General features: G+C 39.7%; 1 protein-coding gene across 12 annotated transcripts in view; it reads left to right on the forward strand.

Annotated features, from left to right (window-relative positions):
• The first annotated feature begins 4,333 nt into the window (after positions 1-4,333).
• The window catches only part of mark3 (microtubule affinity regulating kinase 3), an 83,372-nt gene continuing 64,585 nt past the window's right edge, over positions 4,334-23,120 (forward strand). For 3 of the 12 annotated variants that reach the window (XM_062968519.1, XM_062968520.1, XM_062968523.1), the window contains exons 1-3: positions 4,335-5,201; positions 16,961-16,999; positions 22,373-22,564. In XM_062968519.1, the coding sequence (XP_062824589.1) occupies positions 5,145-5,201; positions 16,961-16,999; positions 22,373-22,564 (288 nt within the window). In that variant the 5' untranslated portion in view covers positions 4,335-5,144. Of the gene's footprint in view, positions 5,202-16,960; positions 17,000-22,372; positions 22,565-23,120 lie in introns of all 12 variants that reach the window. The other 9 variants (XM_008115732.3, XM_008115733.3, XM_008115736.3 and 6 more) reach the window with 6 other exon arrangements.

Consider the following 23,120-nt stretch of genomic DNA (forward strand, 5'->3'; position numbering starts at 1 on the left):
CGAGAGTAGCGCGCTGCAGAACTAGAGTCGATGTGAATCTCTCAACTGACACGTTGAACACCGCAAGGGACAGTTGGCGCCCAGAACTTTTATGGGACTTCGCTCTCCTTTCCAGCCAGGTGTCTGAACACTCTTTCCCAGGGGAAAGTGGACTAAGTCAACAACTTGCCAGCTGCAATCCTCCCGGGAAACTCTCAAGGGAACCAGCTTAATTAATGCTTGCTCTCTCCGCTAATCTAGTGCTTCTCCTCAAATTCTGTTTCTCTGCGCGAGATGTTTCCCAAAACAATTTGCAGTCAAACATAGCGTTCTCTGGAGAACCGGGCTGTGAGTCAAGGCCCTTTTTAATTAACTGTGGGCTAGAACTGTCAACAGGGGACATCTGGAAGGGAGCAGGATTGTGTGGAAATGGCACAGACCCCATCTCTTCTTCGGTCTGATCCATAATGGCGACGGGGTCACAACTCGGAGGTCTCTGAGACACTACAAGTGTTGACTTTTGTGGAGAGCTGGCTGCCAAGGTAGCAGAAATAGTCAACATTTTCCACTGTTACACCATTAAATTTTATTTCTGATATCGCAGAGGGATTGGTTGGTGCCTGCTGATAGAGCACTTTGGTTTTCTCAATATTCAGTGTAGTATGCTTCTGCAAAGGTGTTTAAGGCGACTTGTAGGTTTATCTCTGAATGAGCACAGACTACATTATCATCAGCATACTTGAGTTCTATAATGGACATTGTTGTGACCCTGGTTTTGGCTTTCAGCCTGCTGAGATTAAAGAGCTTGCCATTGGTCTAATACGTGTAGAATGAAATGGAATATATTGTTCCACATCCACCAATAGAGAAGAGCTTTCCAAACTACGCATCACAACATGTCCCTGTGTCAGCTGCAGTGCATAGGTGTGTTGCACGACTGTAATGAGAAACTTCTGAGTCTATGTGAAATAAGCAATAAATCATACATAATTTTTTTTCCGTGTCAGGAGCTTCTGGAGTGAGAGAACTGGCCGTCTGCAAGGACATTACCCAGGGGACGGCTGGATGTTTTACCATCCTTGTGGGAGGCTTCTCTCATGTCCCTGCATGGAGCTGGAGCTGATAGAGGGAGCTCATCCGCACTCTCCCCGGGTGGGATTCGAACCTGGCAGCCTTCAGGTCAGCAACCCAACCTTCAAGTCACAAGGCTTTTATCCCCTAGGCCATTGGAGGCTTCATATCATAACATATTTCAAATATTGTATAAGGGAAAGGTTTTCATGAGCTATGTTTTATTCATAGAATCATAGAATAATAGAGTTGGAAGAGATCTCATGGGCCATCCAGTCCAACCCCCTGCCAAAAAGCAGGAAATCTTATTCAAAGCACCCCCAACAGATGGCCATCCAGCCTCTGCTTAAAAGCCTCCAAAGAAGGAGCCTCCACCACAGTCCGGGGCAGAGAGTTCCACTGCTGAACAGCTCTCGTAGTTAGGAAGTTCTACCTGATGTTCAGGTGGAATCTCCTTTCCTGTAGTTTGAAGCCATTGTTCCACGTCCTAGGCTCCAGGGCAGCAGAAAACAAGCTTGCTCCCTCCTCCCTATGACTTCCCCTCATGTATTTATACATGGCTATCATGTCTCCTCTCAGCCTTCTCTTCTGCAGGCTAAACATACCCAGTTCTTTAAGCCACTCCTCATAATAGGGCTTGTTCTCCAGACCCTTGATCATTTTAGTTGCCCTCCTCTGGACACATTCCAGCTTGTCAATATCTTCCTTCAACTGCGGTGCCCAGAACTGGACACAGTGTGATTCCAGGTGTGGTCTGACCAAGGCAGAATAGAGGGGAAGCATGACTTCCCTGGATCTAGACACTAGACTCCGATTGATGCAGGCCAAAATCCCATTGGCTTTTTTTGCTGCCGCATCACATTGTAGGCTCATGTTTAACTTGTTGTCCACGAGGACTCCCAAGGTCTTTTTCACATGTATGGCTGTCGAGCCATGCAGACCCCATTCTGTATCTTTGCATTCCATTTTTTTCTGCCTAAGTGAAGTATCTTGCATTTATCCCTACTGAACTTCATTTTGTTAGTTTCGGCCCATCTCTCTAGTCTGTTAAGATCATTTTGAATTCTGTCTTCTGGAGTGTTAGCTATCCCTCCCAGTTTGGTGTTGTCTGCAAACTTGATTCCCATATGTTTAGTTTTTACAACTTATGTATGCATTTGTATCTCTTATAAGGGGTTTGATTTAATTTCTGGTTTCCTGGTATAACTGAATTCCTGTGTCATGAAACAATGCATTACCTAAAACAGGCATGGGCAAACTTCGGCCCTCCAGGTGTTTTGGAGTTTAACTCCCATAATTCCTAACAGCGTACTGACTATTAGGAATTGAAATCCAAGACAACTGGAGGGCCAAAGTTTGCCCATGCCTGGTCTAAAAAGTGTGTCACCGACAAGAAATGTTTAGAAAGCTCTGCAAGAGGATAAAAAATTCTCTTGTTATTCAAGCCTTAACACGCTACACAGGACTCCCCTGTGGTTCTTTGGTGTCAATTCTTTAAAAGTCAATTAAAGGAATTTCCTTCCCATTAACTCACTTATTTATGGCTAATTGTTATTTCTGACTTATGGAGACTGAATCATTTCTTTTCTTTCTTTTTTCTTTTTGCAAGGTTTGTTCAGAAGAGGTTTCCCTTTGCCCTCTTATGAATCTACAGCAGTCCTGAGGAATCTTGGGCCCTCCAGGTGTTTTGGACTTCAACTTCCTACTGGCTATTAGGAATTGTGGGAGTTGAAGTCCAAAACACCTGGAGGGCCCAAGTTTGCACAGGCCTGATCTGTGGAATGGATGCAGTTTGACATCACTTGTAAATGCCTGGCGTTGCAGTTTGGTGGGAGTTGTAGTTTGACACCATTTGTAACTGCCTGGGAGTTGCAGTTTGGTGGGACTTGTAGTTTGATATCACTTTAAACTGCCTGGGACTTGCAGTTTGGTGGGAGTTGCAGTGTGACAGCCCTTTTAACTGCCTGGGAGTTGCAGTTTGGTGCGAGTTGTAGTTTGAAACCCCTTTTAACTGCCTGGGAGTTGCAGTTTGGTGGGAGTTGCAGTGTGACAGCCCTTTTAACTGCCTGGGAGTTGCAGTTTGGTGGGAGTTGTAGTGTGACAGCCCTTTTAACAGCCTGGGAGTTGCAGTTTGCTGCGAGTTGTAGTTTGACAGCCCTTTTAACTGCCTGGGAGTTGCAGTTTGGTGGGAGTTGTAGTTTGACAGCCCTTTTAACAGCCTGGGAGTTGCAGTTTGGTGCGAGTTGTAGTGTGACAGCCCTTTTAACAGCCTGGGAGTTGCAGTTTCGTGGGAGTTGTAGTTTGACAGCCCTTTTAACTGCCTGGGAGTTGCAGTTTGGTGGGAGTTGTAGTTTGACAGCCCTTTTAACAGCCTGGGAGTTGCAGTTTGGTGCGAGTTGTAGTGTGACAGCCCTTTTAACAGCCTGGGAGTTGCAGTTTCGTGGGAGTTGTAGTTTGACAGCCCTTTTAACTGCCTGGGAGTTGCAGTTTGGTGGGAGTTGTAGTGTGACAGCCCTTTTAACAGCCTGGGAGTTGCAGTTTGGTGGGAGTTGTAGTTTGACAGCCCTTTTAACTGCCTGGGAGTTGCAGTTTGGTGCGAGTTGTAGTGTGACAGCCCTTTTAACAGCCTGGGAGTTGCAGTTTGGTGGGAGTTGTAGTTTGACAGCCCTTTTAACTGCCTGGGAGTTGCAGTTTGGTGCGAATTGTAGTTTGAAACCCCTTTTAACTGCCTGGAAGTTGCAGTTTGGTGGGAGTTGCAGTGTGACAGGGCTTTTAACTGCCTGGGAGTTGCAGTTTGGTGGGAGTTGTAGTTTGAAACCCCTTTTAACAGCCTGGGAGTTGCAGTTTGGTGGGAGTTGCAGTGTGACAGCCCTTTTAGCTGCCTGGGAGTTGCAGTTTGGTGGGAGTTGTAGTGTGACAGCCCTTTAAACTGCCTGGGAGTTGCAGTTTGGTGGGAGTTGTAGTTTGGTATCACTTTTAACTGCTTGGGAGTTGTAGTTTGCACCACCACTCATGGGCAAGCTTTAAAAACCATGTAAAGCTACAATTCCCACAAAATCCCAAGGCAGTCAAAGCGGTGTGCCCAATCCATCCAAATGCGAAAGGAGAGAGGTCATCCCGCCCACGAGGCCCCGCCCACACCGAAGCCCCTCCCCTTCTCCAGGGCCTGGCGTTCCTTAGCAACAAGGGGAGGAGGGGAGCACGCGCTGCCACTGCGCCTGCGCACCTACGCCCTCTTTTTTTTCCCCGCTCCCTTTCAGTGCAAGGGGTGGTCTCTTCCGGTTCACGTCGGCGCAGAGGAAGCCGGGCGGCCATCTTGGATCATCCGGCACTCTCGCTGAAGGAGGGAGGGAAGCGGGGAAGGAAGGAGGGAGCGGGCTGGCTGGCTGTCTCAGAGGCGGGCCGGGGCCTTTCCTTTCTCCCTCTCGCACCGGATTGAAGCATGGGAGTCTAGGCCCGGTGAAGCCTAGGAAAGGCGGAGGGGCGGACGGAAGCCTCCGAGGGACAATCCTGGTGCCCAGCAGAGAGGGCCATTCTTTTTCCTCCCTCCTTCCTTCCCCCTCCCCTTCCCCCTTTCCTTAGAGCACTGCAGGGCCTTCTTTCCTTCCTTCCTTCCCTGAGAGCTGCTTCCCATTCTCCCCCTCTTTTCCTAATCCTAATACATTCACCCTTCGTCCCTCCTTGCCTTGCCTTGCCTTACCTCCATGAGAGCCCCTCTCCCCTTTAATCCTCCTTCTCCACCTTCTCAGGAGCCTAATCTCCCTGTGGGATGATCCCCGAAGGCTCCCGAATGCTTCTCAATCAGGCTGGAATATAAATGAGACAGGGGGCTCCTCTTCGTGGAAGAGGAGGAAGAGGCGGCCCAGAAATCACCCCCCACATCTCACTCCTTTTTTTCCCCTTGATGGTGGCAACTCCTAACCGCTGTCAATCATGCTGTAAACCTATTCTTTTCTTGTAAATATCTATCTATATATTTAGGGGAGGAGGAGGGCGTTAGGATTTTTTTTATCTCCCCCCCCCCTTATTTTTTATATATAATAATAATTATCACTGGGTTTTGCCATCGCAAACGGGGCTTCAGCACAAAGTGAATGAAAATGTCCACCAGAACTCCATTGCCCACCGTGAATGAGCGGGACACTGAAAATGTGAGTGCTGTTCAGGGTTGTTAATAATCAGTGTAATGTAGTTTTGCGCAAATTTAACATCTTTTTAATGAAATGGCTAATGCTGAATGTCATAACCTGTTTTGCTTCCATCTTATAAGATATATGCAAATGGTTTTTGTGTCAATTTAATATGCTTTATGTTGTGTTTTGTTTTACTTTCATCATAATAATTCTTAAATAATAATACAAAAATTACCATTTCTCAGCGACTTGGATCTGCACACATTATTCATTGATACATCACATAGACCAGGCATGGGCAAATCTTGGCCCTCCGCGTGTTTTGGACTTCAAATCCGATAATTCCTAACAGCCGGTAGAATGTTAGGGATTGTGGGGAAACATCTGGAGGGCTGAAGTTTGCCCATGCCTGTCCTAGATACTTGGGAAGTGTCTGATGTGTGATCCAATACACAGCCAGAATAGTGATCTAATCTTGTTGTGTGTCAAATAATACTTTATTTCTAACTCTCCCCGAAAAGACTCAGGGTGGCTTCCAAAGATAAAAATGGCAAACATTCAGTACCATATGCAATGACAAATAGAAACAGAAGGAAACGAATAGTTAAAATAACAGTTAAAAAACAAGCCAATAAAGCAACCTAGACTAATATGCTGATAAAATTTGTAGAAAAGTATACAAATATAAAACGTGTCTCTCCAATAAGATAAGGTCATATAGTCTCTGTCAGCATTATAAGGTGTATGCACATGGTTCTCGTGTCAATTTAATAGGTTTTGTTTTACTTTCCTATTTATTTTGCTTTGTTATTATCTGTTTGATTTGATTTAATTGTAAATTGGTTATATGTTTATTATTGTCCATATTGTTTGCATTGTCATATTGCTGTTAAGCTGCTCTGAGATGAGGTGGGATATAATAAAGATGATGATTATTATTATTACTTAAATAGTTGGTGGAAGGAAATGTGGTTTTGCTTAAAATCTTTCAGTTTTGTCTACAAGTCTGATTGTTGGCAGGTGTTATAAATTTTTATATATGTGTGTACTATAGCTATCAGTTAGGGATTGTGGGAGTTGAAGTCCAAAACAACTGGAGGGCTGAAGTTTGCCCATGCCTGATATACACACACATACACATAGTGTTATGGTTGAGCCTTATGGCTCCGATACTGGGAGACGTGGTTATATCTTATCTTGTGGCGTTCTGTCCTTGACACATACACACACACACAATATATATATATGTGTGTGTGAGAGAGAGAGCCAAAAGCCATGAATAATAATAATTTTATTTCTTACCTGCCTCTCCCCACAGCTGCGGGGGGGGGGGGGGGGGGGAGGGGTCACAACGCAACACAAGTACTTTATAAAAATTTCACAAACATACATTAAAATTCAATTCATGCAGTGTAGGAGTCCTATATATATTTTATGATACCATGATATTGGATGCCATTTACAAGATTAAATTTTTCACACATTATGTAAATTCATATATGGTACATGATGCTATGGTACTGTAAATTAAAAATATAAAATAAAAGCATTATTAAATATTCAAACTCTTTCCCTGTTATGTATGCACACACTTACAGTTAGACTGTGATAACTAAACTTTTGTCAAAGCTTGAAATTTTGTAACATATCCTCAGGTTTACTGTTATTACAACAGGCATTGTCTGGCAGCTGGACATGTGATAACAGATGTTTTGTGGGTTGCTATGATGAACTCTGTTATTAGGAAAACGCCTACTAAGGCCTTCCTACAGTAAGTTGCTGTGCATGTTTAAATTTGGGATCCTCCCCACTCATTCTTATTGAGTCCATCACACTTAACTTTTATGTCTTAGAAATGCAAGAGGGACTTGAACATCCAACATCTTGGACACAACATGTGCTGAAGACTAAAAGCAGATTATGAATAAACATACGGCAGGCAGGAAGGAAGGAGTAGGTCGTTTCCCTTTACAAATAATTCACAGGGTGACCTAGATAACATATCTCAATATGATTTGTATTTCTCTTGAGGGTGCCTTATGCCACCTTCAGTGTTTGAATGTATTGTACATAGATAGTAAACTGCATTCATTTTTAATTAGCATGATTTCTTTAGTGCTGTGAAACTGTTTTACTGCATTAAGGTAGAGGTTTCCCTGTATTTGCTGGATTTCAGGAGAAATTGTTTTGACTGAATCAAATGGGTATTCCTATAAAATGTATTGTGCATATATTCATTGTTAGAGGGTTCAAAATGCAATGCAGATTTTTTCTACTATTAACACAGGAAAACTGACAGTTTGATAATCTTAAGAATGAAGACTGTTGAGATCTGTGATACTTTTGAAGATGAGAAAGATAGACTAAGCTCATTTTTGTGTTTGTGTGATTGTCATTGACTAAAAGTACTTGAAACAAGTTTAGATAAGGAGGTGGAACAATTGTTGTATTGTTGGTGCTTTGTATTTGTTGACTGTTTATTTACTTTAGTTCCTGAAATCAAGTTTATGAAGCTTATAGGTTGTATTTAATTATAAATAATTCAATGATAGAATATTTGTATATTTCAGGCCCATAATGTTTCATTTTAGAGGGAAAACATGTTTAGTGTTTCATTGTCGTTCATTGCTAACTATGAGATTTTCTTTAGTAAGTTAAATCATATGGATACTCACTTTTTTACTTTTGTTTAGAATAACTATATCTAAACGGTCATCGTGTAGAACTATGTAGATAATTTTTAGTGTGATTATTCAGTCTGAATGAGATTAATTTTTAAATAGGTTGTCAATTGATGATCACTGTACTTTAAAAATGGAGCAAAGGTAATACTTGTAGTTGGTCTGAACTACTCGGTCCTGGTTCTGATGTAAAAATATAAAATTAATAATATGGCAGAACTTGTGGCTGTTTTTTGCTTGGCTTGCCATGTCAGAGCTCACAAACAAGGTAGAACTGGATTGGTCGGTTGAATACAGAGTATGAATATAGATAGTATACTAATTAGTTATAATCTACACTGAGGCATGCTCTTGACCACAAAGGTACTAGATCATAGGCAGATCCTTAATATATGAGTAGAGGTAACATAGGTCAGTGTTGCCCTGATTTTATTTAAAATTTGGAAATTCAGAATTGATACTGGTTCATAGAACTTACTAAATGTTTGCTTCCCTCTTTAATTACTGTGTTTAAAATATTACCATTTTAGCTGTAGCAGTAGGAGGGGAATAGATAAAAAAGCAAAAAAAATGCAAGGTATCCTAGCTGCACCTTTGGATTTGGCAGTCCTGAATTCTTCATTACATTGCATGCTTAAAAGTACTCATTATGATAATAAAGAAGAGAGATAAATGGACCAGTGCTAAATTTTCCAAGGTAATATTCATCAGCTCCTATTGGCAAAAACAGATGATGTTTCCAACAGTTTCGTATTGGTTCTCAGAAAAATGCTGAATGAGCATTGTTCTTGCCTGTGCTTGAAGCTGAACTATGTAAAGTAATTGTTAAAGGGAAGACCAATTCTACAAGCCAGTGTAGAAACCTATTTTTCTTTTCAGACACTACTGTGTACTATGACATTCTCTAGGAGCAAATCTCTAAGATCTACAAATGGATCAAGGAGAATACTGGTGCTATGAACCAAAATTCTGAATCCAAGAATTCTCACTTTTTTCTTTAGAGTGTGTGTTTAAGATGATTAATAGTTTTGCTTAAATTTTGTCTGATTTCTACTGTGAGAGACTGCATACCTCAAGGCTCTAGTCTTTCCACTTGTACCCTTCTATCAGGGGGATGTAGAATGGGCCTCCCCTTGGGGGCTCAGCACACATTTTCTTGCAAGCAGCAGCTGCAAAATAGGAAAATAGACGTCTTAATGGCCTTAATTAATGGTGGAATATGAAGTTATGTTTGTGTGTGTGTGTGTGTGTGCATATATATATATATATATATATATATATATATATATGATGTGGCTCTTAGTTTTATGAGCTGGCTAAAATACAGTTAGTACACCTTTTCTTTTGCTCAGTCAAAGGTTTAAAAGAAATCACAATTGTATCAAACAGTGTTCACATTGTTTTCAGGCAGAAAGTTGTATTTTGAATTATTGATATATTTCTGGTGTGTCTCAGTAGTGGGTTAGACTAACCTAGAAAGCATTGTTCTAAGAAGACATCTGTCTTAGTAGCATTTTCTTGGGCAGTACTGACATTTTGTAAGAGATGCATTTTGAAAACACATCTATGGTGTGAAATTTTCCTGCATGGCAGGGGTTGGACTAGATGACTCAGGTGGTCTCTTCTAATTCTCTGATTATATGATAAATTCAGTTTGGTTGCATAATATTCTGGGGCAACTCAGGTTTTCAAATCTAGTTAAAGGGGGTAAGTTTGTTGAATGAAACAAGAAAACTTTGCGGTGTCCACTGGCCATTCAGTGTAGTGCATTTGTTATACTCTGCTTCAGTGGGTTTCTGATACAGTTGTTGATTAGTGAAACTATACTTCATTGCTATTGCCTCATTTAGATAAACTGTCAGGTAGTAACACCTGACAGTGATTGGGGCACAGTGCTAGAGAATGTACCTAGTGCAGTACCATTCTTTTCACAGTGCACTATTCTGTACTTTCTTTACACAGAAACCAGCCTCATTGTGTCCAGTGGGGCTTACATCCATGCAGGTACCCATAAATATGTTCTGTTAGTCACACTTTATGCTGGAACTAAGTTTTACTCACATTTTATCAGGCCTGAAAAAGAGACCGTTATATTGTCTTTCTTTCCTTAGAAAATATGTTTTTTTTTTCTCATTCATATCCCTTGGCTATATGGGTGTCCTTGGTTATTTTAAGTATTTGAATAAGCAAGGTTGCATTCCTTTAGGCTTTGAGTTTGGCATTTAAAGTGCAAAACTCCCCAAGCAAGTATCTGGGGCTCAAATCTCTTAAATGAGTGTTTGGACACCAAATTGACTTCTTTAAAAAGGCATCTCGAGTTAAGGGGTTAATATCTGAACTTGGGTTTTCCAACAGAAGGCTCAGAATTGTGACCATTGGGTGCCCTTCTGGCTCATGCATAATTAGTAACAACGGCTACATGGAAAACGGACTTAGTTGGCAGTTTTATTGATGATTCAGGCTTGACTATGTCTTGCTTTTTAGCTGCTATATTTACACTTCAGTGCTGATGTCAGGAAGAACTTGTTTTGATTAGTGAACAAAGTCATTGTGACTTAGATGTAGTACCTCAGATGCAGAACACACGTTTCCCCATTAAAAAAAATTAAGACAGAGTGTTTTTGAACTCTAAATGGTTGTTTCCTAGCTCTCTTCTGGCATAGAAACATTCTTAAAGTTTCTCCCTATCCCTTACTATCCCTCATCCTCACCTCTCATATATTTTATTTTGGTAGTGGACATCCTACCACTTCAAGCATCCAGAACCTCAGGTTTTGCTGTATCCTAGTATAAGTTCAGAGTTGGGTCCCCCATGACTTTTAGTGGCATAGTCATAATGATTCTTTACAACATGATGTTATTACAGTTCAAGTGTGGTCCAAAGAAACAATCGCTGCAGCTGATGTAACTAAACTGGGACTGAGTACAAATGAGGAGATAAATTTCTATGGTAGTCTTTTGGCCTTAACGATACTTAAAGTCTTTTGGCCGCCAAAGCTTAACAAGCTGTTCCCATTTCTGGATCTTTGGCATGATGATGGCCAGCTTTGTGACTCTTCTCCTGTCTGCAGGTTGGCTGTAAATTGGCTGTAGATGGGATTCTATATTTGGAATACGTATGCTTGCCTTTGACCTACATGGTTAAACCTCCATGAGAAATACAGTGACACTGACACATAAGATGAATTCTGTTGAACTCACATGTTGCTAGCTCAGTGAACTTCATACTTTAGCCCAGGGATGGGGGAGATGGGACCCTCCAAATCTTGTTAAATGCAGCACCCATCATTCTTTACCATTGTCTGTGATAGCTAGGACCCAGGGGTTTCAGTAAAACAGTGTCTGGAGAGTCACATGTTGCTTTTGCCTACCATAGCCAGTCGCTATTGTTAATATTCTAGTGGTTTTCATGTTCTGGAATTTGGTAGGTAGCTGGTCTCTAACTTTTAAAAAATTAATTTCTCAGGGTATCTTTAATAGGAAGAAAATAAGGATATATGTCAAGATGATTGAGCTATTTGTAGTAACGATTATACTTGCTCTGCTGGTTATCTTTTTAAACAGATTGTTGTTTAGTAAGTATGACCTGATTAAAGTGGCCAATCAGTTTAGCCGTCATAGGAGCTGCATAATTGTGGAGGAGAGGGAATCTATTCACAGGACACAAATATTGTGTTTATGCTGCAAAGTCTTTTAAAATTATACTATTGCTTCAGTTTAAAGCTTCTGGATGACTGTTTTAAATATCTCTTTTTTAAAATGTGGGTCATTTTATTGTCACATTGAGAAGGATTGCAGTAGCCCAAGGTGTGTGTCTGTCTAGAATTTGTTCCCTTGACTCTATTTTTAGAATCTGTTTTGTTTACAGAAGTACACTTGTCCCCATACCGAGGATATGGCAGCGCATGAAGAAGAGACTGTTAATTAATGGAAATCTTTGACTGAAACAAATAATTTAATACATATAGAAGATAGCATAGATTTTTAAATCAATATTATCAGTAATCGCCCATAATGAAATCATCCTGATTTTTAAAATATACAAGAAATGTATAATAGCAAACAATAATATATTATATTCATGTTACATAAAGTATGCATACAAAAGTGACATCCAGTTGAAATCAACTTAAGTGGGTGATAAAGGTTAGTTTAGAACCTGCAGATAGATTGCTGAATGGTTTATAATAAATGAATAACAACAATAAGAAAAAAAATATTTTTCTCGGTTACCATCTCCGAATTGTAGTACAGTAGAGTCTCACTTATCCAACATAAACGGGCCGGCAGAATGTTGGATAAGCGAATATGTTGGATAATAAGGAGGGATTAAGGATAAGCCTATTAAACATCAAATTAAGTTATGATTTTACAAATTAAGCACCAAAACATCATGTTAGACAACAAATTTGGCAGAAAATGTAGTTCAGTACACAGTAATGCTATGTAGTAATTACTGTATTTATGAATTTAGCACCAAAATATCACGATATATTGAAAGCATTGACTACAAAAATGTGTTGGATAATCCAGAATGTTGGATAAGCGAGTGTTGGATAAGTGAGACTCTACTGTATATCATTAGGTTTGTGCTAGTATATGTGGGACATCCCAGTTTCTGGCCTGTAGGATTCAGTAGGCATCTGGAATCCAGTTTCTGGTTCAAAATAATATCATGTCCCATTTCCCCAACAACCATCAAGTCTGGCCAGATGTGGTGTAGATGAGAAGACAACATCCATTTGAGGAAAATATATCCCACAGTTGACAGATTATGTTATTCCGTAATACAGTATGATCTCCACATCTGCCCCGTCCCTGCCCCCACAGATACCTGAAACCATGATTAATAACTGATCCCATATTTTGACTGGGTTGGAAGCGTGCCATAGAATCACACTGGACTACCTAAAGAGGCCCACAAACACTTCCAGGGAGAAATATTTTTGATAACATGACTTACGTGAAACCATGGATATTGAATCCATGGATCATGTCCTGAGTATCAAATTCTTGGAGATCATACTGTATTACAAAACTTGCAGCTCAAACTTATTGAAATAAACATATCCACTTAAATTTCAGAAAAAGTACAAGTGGTTAAGTAGAACACTGGCAATTAGGACACCAAACACAGCCTTTTAGAAATAGGGAGTTGAGGTAGAAGCTCTCTATCAAAGCAGCATTTGATACAGAGCTTCTACCTCTAGGAGAGGTGATTGCTGGCAAGGATAGGACTTATAGTATTTAAAGGGACATTCACCCCATCATAATACTTCATTGGCTACTAAAAACAGTCCATAATCTTTCCAGTCATTTGTAGAGGAAACTCTGAGTTTTGAGAAGCTGTCTGACACTCTACTTTGTTATAAAGCTTTGTATTTGTTTCCCATTTCTTCCCAAACTGTCAGAATACTGTATGTGGACTATTTAGGAAGATTCTATCTTGATTACTGATATTACACCTATCTGCAAACACTCAGGTGAAAGGTTGTTTTTTTTCTGGACTGGATGAATGTTTTTGATGTAGTTTTATTACAGAAAACCTTATTGTTCAAAGAATGGGAGGTTGTGTATGTAGTCCATAGGTTTTGGATAAATAAGGATATGCATTTATAATCTAAAAGCATTTCCCCTGCTTTTTGACATACCTAATCTTTGATATACATAATTACTGAAAGGGCCCTATTCTACATGCCACAACTGATCATATTAAAATTTGAGAGTGTTGTATTATAGGATGAAACTTAAAGCCCTAATATACTGGCCAAGCAGCTAAGAGTGTTGTTTAAGGATTGCAGACTGGGAGGTATTAAAACATTTTATGAGCTGGTGTCTTTCTCACAACTGGAAATTACTCTCAGAACTTTATCACACGCAGACGTAATGGGAACCTTGTGTGATCACTAGACAGAACTGTAGAGGCATTTGTGCTGGCCTCTTTGTATGGAGTAGAAGACCTGTGTCCGATTTCTCTTACAGCCTTACACCTGAATCAGTAGAATTTCTGGACACCAATAGCAATATTTTGTGGATTGTCGTTTCACTTTTGAGATCATTTAGTTGTGTTGTCGAAGGCTTTCATGGCCAGAATCACAGGGTTATGTGATTTCCGGGCTGTATGGCCATGTTCCAGAAGTATTCTCTCCTGACGTTTCACCCAGTAGCCATGGGGAGCCCTCTCAGCCCAGTCATAGCAAATTTCTACATGGAACACTTTGAAAAACAAGACCTAGAAAAGCACCTAAAAAGCCTACGATATGGTGTTTTTTTTTCTTCGTGTCAGGAGCAACCTGAGTCGCTTCTGGTGTGAGAGAATTCGCCATCTGCAAGGACGTTGCCCAGGGGACGCCCGGATGTTTTGATGTTTTTACCATCCTTTTGGGAGGCTTCTCTCATGTCCCTGCATGGAGCTGGAGCTGATAGAGGGAGCTCATCCGCGCTCTCCCTGGGTTCAGATATATTCAGATATGTGGATGACACGTTCGCCATTTAGAGCCATGGAGAAGAACTCAACAAGTTCCTGGACCACCTCAACAGCATCCACCCAAACATCCAATTCACCATGGAAAAAGAAAATGAAAGAAAACTGCCATTTCTAGATGTTCTAATCATCCGCAAACCCAATCAACAATTGGGCCACACAACACAGATAGCTACTTCATAAAAACTCCAGCCATCACCCAAGTAAAAAAAAGAAGCATAATCAAAGCCTTGACAGACCATGCACTAAGAATCTGCGAACCTCAACTTCTCAAAGGTGAACTAAACCACCTAAACTGGGCTCTAAAGGCCAATGGATACTCCACCACGGACATCAGAAGAGCTGTAAGGCACCACCTACAAACTATCTACAGACCTACTAAGAAAATCCAACAAATGCTACAAGCGGGATCCTCTCACCTCTGCAGGTGTCTACGGTATACCATGCCACTGTGGACAAGTCTACATAGGGATCACCAAATGCAGCATTGCCCAAACACGAATCAAGGAAGATGAAAGGCACCGCAGATTAACTCATCCAGAGAAGAGCATAGCAGAGCACTTGATGACTCAACCTGGACACAGTATATTATTTGAGAACACAGAAATGCTGGACCACGCTAACAAGCATGTGGACAATTTCAACAAAAAGGAGGAAACCATGAAAATGAACAAAATCTGGCTACCAGTATTAAAAAACTCTAAAATCGGGACAGTAAATAAAGAACAACACTCTGAAAAGAGGGGAATTCCAGACATGAATCAATAAGGGTTAGCTAACACCTCCGAACAAAAGATTCCCCCAGGCAGGAAGCAGCGAGGACATGAAGCTTGCAAGACCATTAATACTAATCAAGGTGATTAATTACAACATTCATACTGGCCTCTAACAGACAAGACTTCTTTCTCCCACCCTGGACTTTCCATAGATATATAAACCTACCTTGCTTAGTTTTTCCAGTATACCTCACAACCTCTGAGGATGCCTGCCATAGATGTGGGTGAAAGGTCAGGAGATAATACTTCTGGAACATGGCCATACAGCCCAGAAAACACAACAACCCAATAATTTAGTTACTCTACTATAAAGAATGATTCATTCTTGGCAATAATCTCGCTGAATGATAATATTTAGATGAGTTATTATAGAGAGTGAATATTTCTTTATAGAAAAAACCTTTTGCCTATGTTCAAGAAGAGTATGTATTATGACCTTTCAAACATCACCATGTGACTGTATTTTCAATTTATAAAATGAAAATATGCTTCCATACTCAATCTTTAATTTATATCACACCTTTCCCATGGGATGGGACCTACAATTATCTTTGTTATAATCAGGTACATTAGGAGATTTTAAAAGATTAGTCTGTCACATGGTTTGTGATTCTGCAAAATTGCATCTAAACAGTGGAATAATATACAAAAAGGCTAATCTGTCTAGTTCATCAGGGGTTGTGGTCAGCTTTCCGTTGCCCTGCAGGTTTTAGATAGTAACTCAAACATTAAGGGAGAGTTAGTTATCCTTCATGTTGATGTATTCATTTTCTCCAGCTGAGCAACATGAGTGGGAATGGTGGCTAACTTGGGTGCTGTCCAGAGCAAATAGTTTGGGTACTTTTCCCCAAAATTGTCACGTGTTTCATCTTTTGTTGCTTGACTTTCATCAAAACTTATTAAAACATGGGTGGGCAAAATGTGGGCCAAATATGGTGACAATGTCCCCATCCCCCCGCTTGGGGATCATCTTTTTTCCCAGAGTCTCCTCAGAAGCTAATGAGACCCCTCGTCCTACATTGTTGGCTACCCCTGAATTTAAATTTTTTATCACAAAATAGAAGTATAATCTGTGAAATATTTTTTGTGAATTACTTCTTTTGGACATGATATTTCCGATGTATGGCTAACTTGGAAAAGGCAGTCATAATAGTTGGCTGCTTTACTGTCTTATCTATGGTTGAGCTATGGTTAGGGAAGCAAGTTGTGCAAAAGATAGGTGTGGATCCATAAGACCTATTCAAAATGAACTACAACTACGTGTTCTTGGATATCTGTTTCTTGAAAATATACCCCTGTAATATACCAGGGTTTGGGGAGGAGGTCTAGAGATAATCTGCAGAGAGTTTTCATAAAGGTCATTCATTGTGTAGAAGAGTAAATATTGTATATTGCTGAGTCTAGATATGGTTTAATACAGTGTAGTATGTTATAATCAGCCTGTATACTTGATTACTATTTTATACTTGGGTTAATATGTATTTATTTACACAGTTACCCTGCAGAATATAATAAAAATTCACGAAGCAGCCTTTTCTATATCTACACACACTTTTATTTTGTAATCAGCATTATTATTCAGTATATAAAATTTCATGTCAGGGTTTCTGTCTTCTAGTGCCTATATAGAGTAAAATACCATAAGCTTCACAAGGTTTACCATTTAATATTGATCTAATGTATTACTGAAATAATTGTGCATGCAATGCCTACGTATCGAAAATGAGCACAAGCATTTCTTTAGTAAAATTCCACTAGCATCTTGCCCATGTTTTTATTTTGTTTATCTTTCTCTTCTTTTCTTGCTCTCATGATGCTTATTTCTTAATATGAAAGGATGCCGGAACTTCAGTAGGGGAAAGCTTTTGTGAAAAGGTGGGTTATACATTTTGTTCATAAAAATTACTAACTTATAGCTTTCCTCTGTTTATATATGTTACCCAATTTGTTTCTCTCTTAAGTTGGCTGACTTTATTCCTGACCTTCCTGAAGATAAGATCTTATTCAGTTGCTGACACTGTAGTTGGTTGCGAAAGCACTAACCCCCTATCCACTAGCATTTTTGTAGACTTGGGTTTTTTAATTGACAAAGATAGTGACTCTATCACAAATTCTGTGACCCTCTTTGCTTTTTTAGTAATGGTTCTTATAAGCAGTGTGTGTCAGCTTTGCTTCTTTCTCCTTATATTCTGCTGACTTCTCAATGCCTACCTATTCTGAGTCAGATTCTGGATCAGTTTTCTACAAGGAAGGGTTTGAATAGGAATGAGTGGAGTCTTGATTGTTTCCATTTAATCTTTAAATGCTTGCTGCTTTTCTGTTTTTTTACCCTGTGAGCTACCCTGTTCCAGAATTCCCACTTTTGCGACCTTTATAAATGCCCAGAATATGCTGTGTTTCTTGTGAAAAAAAGTCCCATGAATAATGTATAATCTTAAACCAAATTTACCCTTTACTGTCCTTCAGTGGTACCCTCAAATAGGTGGCGCAAGAAGCAAAACCTGGGTTCTCTTGCACTGCCAGTTGGTCAGGAGCCCAGGAGGGGATGACTCACAATGCACTTTTTTCTTTGTGCAGTGATATATTCAGGATTTACTTCTCCACTAGCTCTTTACAAATAGTGTGTGTAAGGGGCGGGGGGGGGGGGGGAGATATTTTTTGAACTCACAATGGAAACAGAAAACGGGCTAATAGCAAACCCCATTCATGACTTCTGCTGGAAGTTGCCATACAGTTGCCATGGTGGTCTTAGAAAATGGCTAAAGAGGTATCATAGGGACTTGCTAGGCCCTGTTTATTAACTTCTGGGGGAAGCATACAATGGAATCGCCTTGAGGATCTAGCAAAGTCCTAGAGTGGACATATTTTGCCAAATGTTTATAGGTGAACCACAGTTACAGATCCTGCATGTACAGGGGTCATATTGTAGCGACTTCTCTCTCTCTGACATTGAATGATGCAGAACCCAACAATACATTTCAACAATTGAATGAAGACTGCCAGTTGTCAGGACCCTGGCTGCAGAGCACCAATAACCTTACACAGAGGCCAGTCTCTATCTAATATCTTTATTAAAGAAATATATAAAATCAATAAAAACAAGTGAAGAATATAGTTCAGAAGCAGACCTTTCAGATAAGGTCAAATATAGTCCAGAAATGTATTGTCCAATATAAGATATTAGAGTTCAAAGTTTTAATCCACTTGACCGAAACACACACTTTGCCAAGCAATAGTGTGGGGAAATAACAGAGTCTTTAAAGTCCAATGAAGCTTGACAACAAGGCTGGAAATAAACTTGATTCTTGACTAGATCCGTGACTGGAGGCAAGACGAACATGAAGCATGAAACAGAGTCCGTGGTAAAACCGTGAGACAAGGCAAGGCTTGAAGCTTGATCCGGGAAGCAAGGAACTGGGATTACGAAGTCCACACACGATCTCTCTCCTCAAGCTGATCAATTGACTCCGCAAAGAATCCCTCGCGCCAAACACCTATATTGGGTCTCGTTTTCCCGCCAACAGGACTCTTTCCCTAGAGAACGAGAAGCGAAACCCAACTCTGTCCAGATGCATGACTCCTTAGAATTTCCCAAGGGAAGCAGGCCTAATCATCCATTTGTTTGGCAGCGATTCTCAGGCTTCTCCGATTAGCCTCCCAGACTCCCCTATCTTTAGAATAATTTTCCCTCCTGGAAAACGGGGGGGAGTTCTGCCCAAGGCCTGTTTGGCTGAATTCTTGAGGGCAAACATCAACATCCTGCAGGTGAAGAGACTCCGGCTCTTGCTGAACCGGCGAAAATCCCATGTTTTCCTCTTCGTCTGCCACAATAGTACTAGGAACAGGACTACAAGGCCCATGAGTCATCACACCAGTTACATTCTATTTATTATATTACATTGGCCTAGATCTAGTTGTTAGTCCTGATTAGAACAGACTTTCAGTCAGGGGATTTACCTGAGTCATCATTCAGTAACAGATTTAATAGGTCTATTCCAGTTGGGAGAAAGCAACAGAACCTAGCTATTGTGAGATTTTTTCATTTGTTTAGATACTCCCACTACTTTCTTATCATTAATTAAAAAAAAACACCCTTGTATATGAGGAAAGTGCTTTCGAACCAGAGTCTACCCAGTAGAGGAGCAGTGGATGTAATGATGTTGGGGAGAAGGGACAGAAGCAGATGGAGTAGCATTTGAACACCAGGTTTGTGGTTGGAAGACATAAGCGAAGCAAATTAAATGAAGTGTATGGGGAAAAATTAAAGAATAAAACTAAAATACTAGAAAATTCACAACAAAGTTGGTATACGAATGCAACTACAATAGAATCTCGCTTATCCAACATAAACAGGCCGGCAGAACGTTGGATAAGTGAAAATGTTGGATAATAAGGTGGGATTAAGGAAAAGCCTATTAAACACCAAATTATGCTATGATTTTATAAATTAAGCACCAAAAATGTTTTACAACAAATCGACAGAAAATGCAGTTCAATACACGGTAACGTTATGTAGCAATTACTATATTAAGGAATTTAGCACCAAAACATTGCAATGTATTGAAAACGTTGACTACAAAAACACTGACTACTAAAAATTGACTAGATATAAAGATAGAATTGCTGCCTAGAGAAACAGCTATGGATCCGGGCAGGAGGCAGAATGAGTTGGATAATACAGAACATTGGATAAGTGAAGGTTGGATAAGCGAGACTACTGTACCACTGCTAAGTTAGGATTTTTGAAGCACTACAAAGTATTATTTGACTTCAGGTACTCTACAGTAATCTCCATGCAGCATTCTGAATAGAGTGGCAAGAGCTTAGTCTATCCTGGGAGAACTTAGTTCCTGGAAGCACCAGCTCTGTTAACTCTCCATGTAACAATGCCACTTCTGGCTTTTTGAATGCCTGGACAGAAAATGGGTGCAAGGGGCTAGCCCTCTCAGATAGCAGTAACATTTGTCCTCTTTACTGAATCACCGTTGACTTAATATATACTGGAAGTACATAGTTTTCCTTGCTATAGAATAGCAGTGGGCAGAGTAGATCCCTGAGGCGATGTGCAGCACTTAGAGATTTTTGCTGTCTGTTCTTTTCAGACTCTTCTCCCCCTCCCCAGAATTGAATTGTCTTTGCTAGAAATCACTTGGAGCAACAATCTTCCTTTTTATGGAGGTTGTAGAACTCCTAGTTCTTTAAAATATGAGGTTGATTTTTTGCCACTTCAGACGTGTTTCTGTGTTTGTTTCTGTTTATTTTGTTTTTGTATGGAGCCCATCTAAGTTCTTAGAGACAGAAAAATGTCAGAGACAGAAAAATGACTGTTGGACCCATGGTAGTCATGTATCACATTGTGTGCCTTCAAGTGATGTGGAAGCTATGGCAGCCCTAAGTTGAACCTGTCACAGGCAAGATTTATTGAGGAACCTTCCTATTGCCTTGTTCTGAGACAATATTTATGAATTGTTTATGGTCACCCAGTGGGTTTCAATGGCTAGACGCAGATTTGAACCCTAGCTTTCTGGAGTTCTAGTGCAATATTCAAACTGCCACACTGCGCTGATTCTTGGAGGAGATTTGTGTGCTTTAAAAAGTATCGAAAAGAGCAGTATCAAGCTTTCATTGTCAAGGGAGGTCTAGCAATTCCATGTTTCTGTTTCAATTTTTCAATTACAGTAGAGTCTCACTTATCCAAGCCTCGCTTATCCAAGCTTCTGGATTATCCAAGCCATTTTTGTAGTCAATGTTTTCAATATATCATGATGTTTTGGTGCTAAATTCATAAATACAGTAATTACAACATAACATTACTGTGTATTGAACTACTTTTTCTGTCAAATGTGTTGTATAACATGATGTTTTGGTGCTTAATTTGTAAAATCATAGCTTAATTTGATGTTTAATAGGCTTTTCCTTAATCCCTCCTTATTATCCAAGATATTCGCGTATCCAAGCTTCTGCCGGCCCGTTTAGCTTGGATAAGTGAGACTCTACTGTATATCAATTGTGCGAACATACGGTTTCTATTATGCATTATTGTTTTGGTATTCTTTTATTTATGTTAATTCTTTATTCCATCATCTGGTGGTATTTATGAGAAGACGTTATACTGTTAGTGCTATATAGCTGAGGCATAAAATAGTGATATTGCTTGCCTGCAATGAACTCATATTTAGTGTTAGGAAGCTTCAGAAAGCATTATGTTTACAGTTAAACCAATGTTATTGCAGATATTACTCAATGTTAAGAAACATGCTTTGTGGATTCTTAGAGAAGGGCCTTAGATCAGTGGTTCTTGACTTGGGGTCCCCAATGTTTTTGGCCTACAACTCCCGGAAATCCCAGCCAGTTTACCAGCTATTAGGATTTATGGGAGTTGTGAGTGGAGGAGTGAGGCAAGAATAGTGGGGCATATAGAAACAGGAAAAATGAAAGTTCCAAGGGTAATGAAGTGAATGTGAGTAAATGGAATTAAGCACACTAAGGCTGTGTTTTGGTTAGCAATGTGGACCAAAGCAAAGCTTATTGGTACAATCATTTATATGCTATTTCAAAAGTAATTTCCATTTTTACCTGGTACTGTATCCTTCCCTAAATTTCCCCCCAAATTTTGAAATATATATTATTCTAAAAACACACTAATTATCTCTCCTTATGGGATGAGAATTACAAGTCTTACTGTTGAACACTTTGGATAATATTAAGGAAATGTTGAAGGCCCTGAGGAAAAATGCTATATAAGTGTTATGGAAGAAGACAGAATACAATAGTGCTAAACTGGCAAATCAAGAATTTTGTAATATTAGTTCATTAGGAATTTTGGGCCCCTTTTTACTTTCTAAAATGAAACTAAAAATAGACAAACAAGGGGTCCATGCAGTCCCCATCTTGTTCCCAATTGTAGCTATTTAAATGGTTTAGTAAACGTATAAGTAGTGAAGTCTCCAAATTTCTTATTTGCCTCCCCAGCAACTGTTCAGAGGTATAAGGCCTCTCATCCTGGAGATTTAATTTAACTGTCTAAAATGCTAAAATGCATGTTTATTATGAATTTGTATAGTCCCTTTTTCAAGCTAAACCACCCACCCATATATCTAATGATAGCAAATCCATGTCTGTTGAATATGTCTGTTAAGCAGTACTTTGTGTGTCTTAAATTGTTGCTCCATCAGTTTAATTGTGACTCTGTTATTTAGTTTATTGGGCTGCAGTTTTCTTTCAATATCTTTTGTTTCTTCATTACAGCACACCTCTCATGGTGAAGGACGGCAGGAAGTTTCCTCTCGAACTAGTCGCTCTGGGGCCCGCTGCAGAAATTCTATAGCTTCCTGCACAGATGAACAACCCCATATTGGGAACTACCGACTCCTTAAAACAATTGGAAAGGGGAATTTTGCAAAAGTAAAGCTGGCAAGACACATCCTTACTGGCAGAGAGGTAAAGCATGGTGCTACTGTTGGAAACTATAACAATTTAAAATATGTTCTAAGTGTGAAATTACTTTGGCTTAGCAGAATGAAATCCTTAATGTAATGAATTCTAATAAGGAAAATAATTATGTGTAGGTTTGACAAAATTGTGGATTCTTTTGTCTTTGAAATTGATAAAGAATCAGCAGTGGTTGAATCTGAAAAAACAATTTAAACATTTCTGATGAGATTTCCAAATCAAAACTTTTGTAAATCAACACAGAATAATATAGTACTTTGTACAAGTGGAAGGTGTACTAGAAGCAGTTTTTTTCTCTTGAAACATAAATGTTCAGTGCTTTACACCCATTCCTCATAATACTTATTTAACTATGCAGTATCTGTCTGTGTCTTTCCATTGATGTTTTTAGAAATTAATTTGGGTGATCATTTTTTATAATTATTGGAAATAGGTACATAAGAGGCCTGCTGACTCACACCAGGTGCCTTTCTAGTGCAGCATTGTCCCCAGAGTGGCCACTAGTCACATTCACCTGAGAAGCTTGCAAACAGAACTTGAAGGC

This window comes from Anolis carolinensis, chromosome 1 (genome assembly GCF_035594765.1).
Source record: "Anolis carolinensis isolate JA03-04 chromosome 1, rAnoCar3.1.pri, whole genome shotgun sequence".
Taxonomy (NCBI): Eukaryota; Metazoa; Chordata; class Lepidosauria; order Squamata; family Dactyloidae; genus Anolis; species Anolis carolinensis.